We start from the raw sequence: 10195 nt of genomic DNA, 5'->3' as shown, positions 1-10195 counted from the left end.
AAAGTGAACAGACAGCTATGAAGAAAAGGTCATTTTCTCATATATATATGCGTTATGCGTATCACAACAGTTTCACATTTACTTTTGCTAATATAATAACGATGGTGATGTGTCGTATCTTGTGTTGTTTCATCACCTGCGGCAAGAAAAAGCCGTCTTCGTCGTCTCCGCTGCAAGCGGTCGAAACGGTAAAGAAGCCTCCGCCGCAAGTGGTCATAAAGGAAAAGAAAAAGCCGCTGTCACCCGACTCACCACCGCGAGTTAAAAGGCCTCGACGCCGTCGGGACACCTATAATGACGTCGTCATTTTCGCAGGTTGTGGTGGTGGTGGGTGTTAAGGCGGCTGTTTAAAAGATGAAAATTTTCCGTTGTTACGTTATCACAACTAATACGCATAACGTATATGATATATTCAACGTACGTAACGTGTGATACGTGCTTATTTCTGTCGTGAATTTTTAAGGTGTGATTCTGAAAATTCAATTTGAATGTATCATGTATATATTATAGAAATAAACCTGTACATAAGAGGGATCATCTATAGATGATAAAAAGATTGTGTAAATGTGAAATTTCTGGTTTGCGTAAAGTTATTTTTTAATATATAAGATGTATGTGGAGAAAAGATCTCACATCTGATAGATGAGAAGAGACTTGAGTAATATATAAAGGGTTATGGCCTCTCCACTCATTGTCAATTGGTTTTGAGTTGAAAGTCCAAAGTAAAACCCGAATTTAACATGGTATCAGAGTCTGCACACGCTGGCCCGTTAATTAGTCCGACCCGGATAGAGGCCTGATCACCCCATTAATTGATGGCCAAAGGAAAGCCCAATTCCATCGAGATATCTAAAAAAAAGAGTATTATCTCGAAGGGGCGTGTGGAGAAAAAATCCCACATCTGATAGATGAGAAGAAACTTGAGTAATATATAAAAGGTTATGGCCTCTCTACTCATTGCCAATTCGTTTTGAGTTGGAAGCTACAGTAAAATCCGAATTTAACCATGTATGTTCGACTCATCATCACATAAAGTTTTGCTTTGCATAAAGTTCCACTATCTATATCTTCATGATCTATTTGTGGGATCCCTCAGTGCTCGTGAGGTTTCTTCTCATATAATGCGTGGATTCTTGGCCTCAACTCTCAAAGTTTCTCTAAAAAATGTTTTAACTCCATAGCCAGTTTAGCTATTCCAAAAAAATTCTCAATGCAGACTCTTGCCCAAGTATATATTATGCCCAAAGACATCCTAATCTAAATAAATATATCATAATAAATCATAGATAAACGATTTTATTTTTTTTGGTGAAAAGATAAACGATCTTTTTATGAAAGTAAATTTAGGAATATTATGTTAAGTTAGATACATAAAAATTACCTAAACCATAGATGTCAAAAAAAATTGTTTTACCTAAAAAATTACATTACATTAATCGATGAAATACCTACATTCATTTACCATATAATATTATATTACATTTCATGAAAAAAAAAACCTAAAAATCATTCATTTCTGTGAAACGGATCGGAACAAGTAATAATAACCAACAATTACAATTGTTACATAAGTACATAACTATTTCTCTTGAAAATATATATCTCTCATTGTATCTTTATCAAATAATATATATAGGCTTCGGACCAATCATTGGTAATGAGTTAAAAGTTTAGGATAGGTTCAAATTTTTTTGACAAACGCATAATAAATCATTCTCATTATCTCATGCATGCATCTCGTCTACTTCGCGGCCAGATGTTCGCCAGTGGTCGACTTCTTCGACCTTTAAAAATGGTTTGTATTTGTATGTTTTCAGGGTAAATTAAAAATCTACCTTATTTCTTGATACATACGTCGAATCCATTGTATTTCGCTCCAAAGGCTTTTTTCTGTAAATGAGAGTGAAATAAACTATGATTGTTTCGATGTATGTATGATGTATCATCCACAAACTCATTACAAAAATCCATTGTCAGTTTGTCACAATATTGATATATAGCTTCTCAAATGTGTACGGTTGTGTTGATCGCTGCTGTGGGGGTGGTTGACGTCGAAAATTAGATTTCTGTAGTTATAACGTGATTATCATATCTTTACATTTTTTGCTTAGATATATAGATTTGAATGAGTCTCTCTATTGGATTCACTCAAATTCACGAATTTATGTATGTTCATATTCATGGACTTTCTGTTTGATATATTATTTCAGGAATTCACATATACATATATATTTATACTTCAGACGTTGACAAAAGAAATTATTTACATAGACTAATATAAATAATCTAGATTTCGTGATACAACAACCTTTTGCAATATTCAATATTTCCACTTGTTCTTCAGTATTTTCCGTTATTATAACTCTTCTATTTTTTTTTTTTTTTTTTTTATAAATCCTTTCGACTAATCCGGTCAGCTCTATTTCTAAAAGTACCAAAGTGTTTCAAAGTGGGCTTCCAATAAATTAACACTGTTACCTAAAGAATAGAGCTATATTAATCTATATATCTATATATCCAGAAGAATAAAACTTGAGAATATATTCATGGTTTTTATATTATTAATTCCCTTTCATAAAATACTTCTCCATATATAACAAATTATTAAATTCATTAATTAGATATTATAGCATGGTCTGTTTTATACAATTTCTGCAACAATTGGGTTGTCCACCACAACTTTTCTTCCGTACTAAGAAAGGCCGAATACTCTTAATTCTTTCTTAATATCATATGGCTTGATATTTTTATGTTGGCCAAAAGTACCATCTCAAAGAGAAGAGAGATGATTAAAATAACCATATATACTTCAATTACAATCACTTTAATAAATCCTAAGTCTCAATTAGTCAGGTGGGAAAATCATTTTGAGTTTTCTTTGTTCCTAATAACCGGTTTTTTATCTCTTCATCTGTGGATCACAAGTTCACAACGATCACCCAGTTCAACCAATTGTAGATATAGTGGTTTGGTATTTATCTTGCACTTTCTCAAAAATTAAGAAATTGTATTACCAAAAGTCATATAGCTTCTAACTCAGTAGTCAGTAGTAAAACCTTTACCAAAAAATTATTGCACTTAAGTCGTTTTCATTTATTTATCTTTTTACAAAATTGTTGGTAAAGTAACAGAAACATTACCACATTAATACATTTATGTAAAAACAAATTGAAATACCTTCGCAATTCTTGTATCTGTCTAATTATATATATTATAATAAGCCATGGCTCATGTCGGCAACTTTATATACATACATAAATATCTAGATCAATATATATAAAAGGTCGCTTTATCATATATACGAATCACTATAGTTTCACATGCATCAAATTCATTTTTGCTATTACGATGGTGATGTTTCGTATCTTGAGTTGTTTCATCAGCTGTACCAAGATAACGCGGTCGTCTCCGCCGCAGGTGGTCGAAACGGAAAATAAAATCTCTCCGTCGCCTCTTCCACCCCAAAGGATCGAAACGGCCAAGAGACAGCCGCCACCGGGAGTAGTAAACATTAAAAAGGGTACAACGGTCAAAGATGGAGGACTTGTTGTTTCAAGGTCGAGTAAGTTCACCATGAAGAGCTCACGTCGTCGCAAACGCTTTGGTAATGACGCCGGCAGTTTCGGCGGTTGCGGCGGTGGGTGTGGAGGCGGTGGCTGTTAATATGATTTAATAATGAGTAATTTTCTTGTCTTGAGCGTATAGTGTAATTTCTTTACTTTGCACACCTTGTGATCTTGAAACTCATATGAGTATATATATATAATGGATCATATAGGGTGGTGAAACGATTGCTCATACAGTCATATATATATATATATATATATCTTGTAATACTTTTATTAGCAAAAGTCAGACAAAGCTGGAAATATAATACATTTTGATGCTCTGGGAATAAGATTATAGCTAAAACTGGAAAAAGGATAAACAATAAGAGAAACTATCAGAGATAAAGCCATGAATATTTGGAACGGTATATATATCTAGTGTTGATGCCTGATGGCCTAAACCAAAACACACTACAATCCGATTCTATCTTGAGGTGTGGAAGCTTAAGTTCCTGATCGTCTTTGAGAGAGCTAATTCTCGACTCATATATTTTGTCGAATATATCTTTTATACTGTGTACATGCAAATATAAGCCATTATTAACATATTACATATATAAGAGAATATCATATTAAAATATTAATGGGTGCTCTTATAGTTAATTAATCAGTGTTGTTTTGTCACCGTAAATATCAAGTTTTCTTTCGTAGATGTTAGGAATATAGAATAAAACACGAATTGTTCGTGTTTTTAGAAGATTTCGATATATAACTAGAAAAGAAATGATATTTTCTTGTTGTACAGCACGTATTGGACACGAATATTAAACTCACAAAATTAACTGTAATGTGTTGTTTTGGTGCCATGGACTTTTCAACTATTCAACCTATCCTATTATATAAACGAATTTTTCTCTATTGACCGTATATATTTTCAGTTATAATCAAGAGGAAAATTCGGTGTATCTTTCAAGAAACAACTAGGCACTAGCGCTAGGCAGGCTATGTCATAAGCTTGTATTATAAACAAATATATATGCGTTTTCAACTTGAACGGCAATTTGGGACTATACTATACTATATAATAGATCATTTTTTTGCATGATTGTATTATGTTTATATTCGGAAATCATAGAAACAAAAAACTACAAAAGCTCATATTTCTTGACTTTCGTTATAATTAGTGATTGCGATGATTCGATTCTTATGCTGTTTCCTCAGCCGCAGGAAGAAAAAAACGAGTAGAAGGCGTTCCCGCCGCAGCAACGGAGGAAGAGGTTGTTGTGGCGGCGAAGACGGAGGCTGTGGAGGTTGCGGCGGTGGTTGCGGAGGTGGTGGAGATTAATTGAAGACGTGTTTTAATTATATACTTAATGGCATTTTTTTTGGGGGCGTACAATGTATTTATCTATGCTTCTAAGATTTTAACGTGTGATCTTTTATAAGAATGTAAGCTGAATGTGTATAATGAACCAAATTTCTGTGTATGACTTTTGGCTTCTATCGCAAGCTATCTAATTAATATTTAGCGTCCTTTGTTGTTGTTTAGGGATTCTCCCTTGTTTTGTTATTATTCCTGTATTTTTCTGATCTACGAAAAAAAAAAATCATTTTCTAGAGAATGATTTTTTGGAATACTTTCAAGAAAATATATAAAAATAAATTTCATGTCACTATTACAAAGAATTTCGAGGCTAAAGAAAAATACATCGACATGAAAAAAAATAGAATGGCTGGTCGCTGCGTATAGATGACTCGTACCGTAATCGTAAACCTAAAAGGCTAAAAATCCCCTTGGAATTTCTTTTGTCTTTCAGAAATTACTAAAATTAGATACGCTCGTCCATGTCATAATTAAGCTTGAAATAAAGCTTTTAGTCTTATATATGAATTTGAAATGTTCGAATACTCGATTCATAATAACTGTGTGATATAATCTAACGTTTCCGTGGAATGTTCAACTATATTAATTCCTACCATGTTGAAAAAACCTATATCGTAAATATAGAAACTCGACCAGTCTTTATTTTGACCGTAAATAGTAATCAAGATGGGAAGTCTTACTTGTCTGCTTAGCAAAACGAAACTTCTTATGCAATTTCATGTTTGTTATAAGAAAAAAATAGTTGACCTCGTAAGCTTATATTGTTATATATTTTCAAAGTCAAAGGCAATTTGAGGCTATATAAAAAGGTTTTACGTATCACATATATTACATCAGATTTTTAGAACGTTCAAAAACAAAAATAAAAGTTTAATACATTTGTTGTTGACCTTTAGTTATCATAATCTCTGTGATTGCATTTGCTATACGATCACGATGTGTCGAATCTTATGTTGTTGCTTCTGCCGCAAGAAGAAGAAGCCGCGAGATGTGAAAAGGGGTAAAAAGGGAAAGAAGGATGGAGACCTTGTTGTTTTGAAGCAGACTAAGCCTAAGAAAAAGCGTCACGATGAAGTAGTAGATATAAAAGTAGACTCATTTTGTTGTTGTGGCGGCGGTGACGGTGGTGGAGACGGCGGAGGTGGAGGTGGAGGCTGTGGTGGTGGCGGTGGATGTGGAGGTGGTGGTGGAGGCGCTTAATATATGATCATATATAATTTGTCATTTCTTGTGTACATGTCATGTGTTTATTTGTTTGAAATAAATAAGATCTTGTATTTATAAATGTAATGTAAGAATTATTTTAAGGTGAGATATCTTGTTAGACTGGAAATTGAATGTGTATATATACATACACAATATATGATGCATCATATCTGTATATTTTGATGAAAAAATGCTATATGATTTAGTTGAATATATTGAATTATAATAAATAAATAACAAACAGCTAACAGATATAAAATCATTTTTTCATAACCAAAATTTTAAAATTAAAAGAAAATCATGCTATACTAAATTATGTATATTCATTATAAAATATATATATATTTTATATCACACTATAAGACTTTTAAAAAAATTGTTTTAGATTCATCATAAGGTCAATACAGTTTTAAACTGAAACAAAAATATCATATTGATTGATATATAATAATTAATTAGTAATAGTTTAATACACATGAGTTTCTATCACATATATAATTTTCTAATATCTGCCATCGAATTCGTATGCGCCGCATACGGTATGACAAATGTTCCTACACATATATAGGCTATATAGCGTATGTATTAAAGAAGTCTCGCACTGGTCTCGCATATTTTACATTGGGCGCCACACGCCCGCCCACATATATTAAACAACAGCATACAATACCCGTTGAAACTAATAGTGAGAATGATGTTTCGAATATTTTCCCGCACGTCTGATGTGTATTATATGAGGGGTACTCACGCGCTTTCGTATTTGACCAAAAGTATCACTTCATACTTTGTAGATTGATATCTTAAATACTCAACCAATTATGGTGAATTGGTGATCATTTCATGTTACCTTTTTTTTTTTAATTCTTTTTTTTTTTGCTAACGTGCGAATTTCATATACTGTAAATGTTACCTTTGACCGTAATATTAATATATACCGGTTCCTAACCGTTGAACAAGAGCTATATCCATATCGTTAAATTGCTAAAATAATAGAGAACATTATACACCAAACAAAATATATATATATATATATATAATATGCATGTATATACATATATATACAAAAAAAAACTCTTTTCTGCTATGTTTCGTTTTCCAAAAAATTTCTCTTTATTCATTTTATATATTTGAGTTGGGAAAGGATATATTATTTTCTTTCAAAAAGTATAAACAGTAGTGTTCATTGTTCATTACAGAAAAAAAAAATGTAAAACAGAATAAAGAAGAAAGGGAATGAAACCCAGTAAAAGACATAGAGCCTGTTCGTTAAGTTGCCGCAGCAATCACATTCTGCGACTAAAAAAATAAAGGTTGCCGGAATTTAAATCTTTGCAATGAGTCGCTCTTTCTGTTTAAACAAGTCACCGCTTCTATTAAAACAAGTCGCAGCGGCAGTTAAGACTATCGCCTGTTTTTCATGGCGAGACATGATATACCGGAAATCTCCGTAAAAGTAGTCGCAACAGCAATTTTCACATTTATTTGGCCATAGTGACATTAAAATTTTGGCCGCCGGAAGGAGACGCAGCGGCAACATAACAAACATGCTCATAGTCAAAATTTTATATTGACTTTAGAAAATTATATTCATAATCTTAAATAATATGTTTATACATGACAAAGAATAAGTAGAATAAATGTTATTCAATATGACCAGAAACACACCGTCCAAGTTTGTGTATGCGAGAAACCTCCAAAAGAAGTTTTAAGCTCATGAATATTTATTCAAGAGAAAAAGTAATCAAAAGTAAAAATGTTCTTAATTATTTTTTGCCAGAAACTTTGAAATTTCCGTTGCAGTTTCGTGTATCTTTAAGAAACGCTAAATAACATTCTAGATAGTTCTATACATAAAAGGATTCTCGCATCTTTTTGGTATCAGTTCAGTTTCACAAAAAAAAATTAAAGATATAATGGAGCCTTTTGTTAATGTAATTATTATATTATGTGTCTGTGTTCTTTTCGTGTTGATTATCATATGCTGCGTCGTCTCCCAAAGGAAGAAAGAGCCCTTGTCTCAGCCGCGAGATTTGGAAAAGGGTGTAGCGAGAACAAGAGATGGAGGACTTGTTGTTTTGACAGGAAATGTTACTACAACAGCTGTCATAGCTGCGGCTGTAACCACCGTAGATCCTGGCAGTGGTGGCGGCGATTATGACGGTTCTTGTTGTGGAGGCGGTGGTGATGCTGATGGTGGAAGAGATGGCGGTGGTTGTGGAGGTTGCGGCGGCGGCTGTGGAGATTAAGGGTGTCGTATATATATTGTGGGTTTTGATATTTATCTATGCATGTATATATTATATATAATGTAAGATATAAACTCTCGTGAGGATGGAAATCAAATTGTATCATAAAAAGATGAAAAATGATCGTTTTACAAAATTTTACTTTTCTTATGAACTTTGGTTTCTCGTTATATAATACTTTGGATGAAGATGCATGGATGCCAACGATAATAATTAATATTCAAAAGCTAAGACAATACTCATTATTTTTAAAAATTGAGGGTGAATTTCTTTTCCTCTTTTATTATAGTTAATTACTATTGTTTAACTATAGGAGTTGTTTGCACAAACAAACAAAAAACTATAAAAGTTAAGGGGTTTTTTTTTGGGTGGCGTAAGAAGATTAGTAACAACAATTGTGATGTTCCTATCCAGTTTTGGGCAGAGCCCACTTTCCGTGATATTGGGTCAGATTTGGGGGTAGTTGAGGCGGTTAATATTGACCGAGGTAGAGTGCAAGTTACGATCGACGGGCTAAAACCTCTATGTTTTGAGCTCGACATTAAGTTTTTCAATGGAGAAGTTATGGTTGTGAAGCTTTTCTATGATAAACTATATGGTTGGTGCAAGAAATGTTTTAGCCTTTATATTGATTAATCTGTCTGCTCAGTATCTAAGGGGATGGAGCAAGGTGGTACACTGGTTATGGCGGATCCACCTGAAAAAGCTCAACTACTGAGTTATAAGGGTGCGGTCATGACTAATTGGCGGAGGAATTCTGGTTAGGTTGGGTCTTTCAAAGGGAATTATAATGGTCACCAGTTTAGCGGTTCTCGGTCTCGGTCTGAACACGGTTTGGGAGACTCGTCGAGGCAGAAGGGTTATTACAAGGGATCCTCCAGTTCTGTACCTTCGCAGGATCAAAGGGGGAGGAATGGTTTTACTCGAGGACAACCACGTCAACGTCAGGGTCCTGTTTTGCCTTCAATTTTGGAGGAGGTAAGGGTGACACCTTTTGAAAAGGAAGCAAAGGCAGGTTTAGAAAGCTCTTTTCCAGGAAACCAAAGTGGCGAAAGTGTCCATGGATCAGGGTGCTCAGATTTCTGGTCCTCCTGAAGAGGGTCAAATTCTGGATGGAACAGAAGAGGTTGAGGGGGTGGAGGCTTCTCCTGGTGGGACGGGAGGGGTTGATGGATCTCTTAAGAGAATTTCGATGGACTTAGTGGAGGCGGGTAGGGATTAGGACGCGAGACTAGAACATGTCCCGCGGGGTGGAACGGTGGAAGGTTCTATGGTGGCGGATTATGTCTCACAATCTACGGAAGGTTTAGAACATGCCGGGTTGGCTGGGACATCTATGGAAACGGATACTTCTGGATCGGTCATGCTGGGCCAGGATGCTGCTAGTGGGGAGGTCATGGTGAACACGACGGTAGGGGATGTAGAAGGGGAGAAAGTTGGTATGGAAGTGGATAGCTCCGATTTGGAGGAAGCGGAGGTCGATCACTTGCAAGTGGAGCTTGAAGGCGCTAGGACTGCAGGTGAGGGTACGGTTTTTTCAGGGAAGGAGTCTGGAGCTCCAAACAAAGTGGAGTTAGGCAATAAAGGGAAAAAGGGAAGGGGGGTTTGGGTGCTTAGAGGGGTCTCGACTAAGAAGAGGAATGCTAGCATGCTCTTGTCACCACGACGACGTCCTCCACCACATGGAAAGGAGTCCGGGGTAAGCGGTGCTACTATTACGACCCAGGAAGGGGTTAAAGGAGGCCAAGGTGGGGCAAAGCCACCGAAACCAAATATTAAATTAATATCCTAAGTTGAAATTTTCAGGGTCT

At 34.9% G+C, this 10195-nt stretch overlaps 3 protein-coding genes across 3 annotated transcripts; all 3 read left to right on the top strand.

The window, feature by feature from the left end:
* The first annotated feature begins 3285 nt into the window (after nucleotides 1–3285).
* On the top strand, nucleotides 3286–3788 carry LOC109128832 (uncharacterized). The gene has a single exon (XM_019235936.2). The coding sequence runs from the start codon at nucleotides 3349–3351 to the stop codon at nucleotides 3661–3663; it is 315 nt and encodes a 104-aa protein (XP_019091481.1). The 5' UTR covers nucleotides 3286–3348; the 3' UTR covers nucleotides 3664–3788.
* Nucleotides 3789–5765: 1977 nt separating this feature from the next.
* On the top strand, nucleotides 5766–6265 carry LOC109128834 (uncharacterized). The gene has a single exon (XM_019235940.2). The coding sequence runs from the start codon at nucleotides 5869–5871 to the stop codon at nucleotides 6130–6132; it is 264 nt and encodes an 87-aa protein (XP_019091485.1). The 5' UTR covers nucleotides 5766–5868; the 3' UTR covers nucleotides 6133–6265.
* Nucleotides 6266–7816: 1551 nt separating this feature from the next.
* Nucleotides 7817–8520, top strand: LOC104742880 (uncharacterized). Its single transcript, XM_010463957.2, has one exon. The coding sequence runs from the start codon at nucleotides 8052–8054 to the stop codon at nucleotides 8382–8384; it is 333 nt and encodes a 110-aa protein (XP_010462259.1). The 5' UTR covers nucleotides 7817–8051; the 3' UTR covers nucleotides 8385–8520.
* The last annotated feature ends 1675 nt before the right edge of the window (nucleotides 8521–10195 follow it).

The sequence above is a fragment of the Camelina sativa genome, chromosome 14 (genome assembly GCF_030686135.1).
Source record: "Camelina sativa cultivar CO46 ecotype springtype chromosome 14, ASM3068613v1".
NCBI lineage: Eukaryota > Viridiplantae > Streptophyta > Magnoliopsida > Brassicales > Brassicaceae > Camelina > Camelina sativa.
This window is presented reverse-complemented; position numbering and strand designations above follow the sequence as displayed.

Coding starts and splice junctions, on each gene's coding strand:
- LOC109128832 (XM_019235936.2), top strand. CDS start 3,349: ATGGTGATGTTTCGTATCTTGAGTTGTTTCATCAGCTGTACCAAGATA.
- LOC109128834 (XM_019235940.2), top strand. CDS start 5,869: ATGTGTCGAATCTTATGTTGTTGCTTCTGCCGCAAGAAGAAGAAGCCG.
- LOC104742880 (XM_010463957.2), top strand. CDS start 8,052: ATGGAGCCTTTTGTTAATGTAATTATTATATTATGTGTCTGTGTTCTT.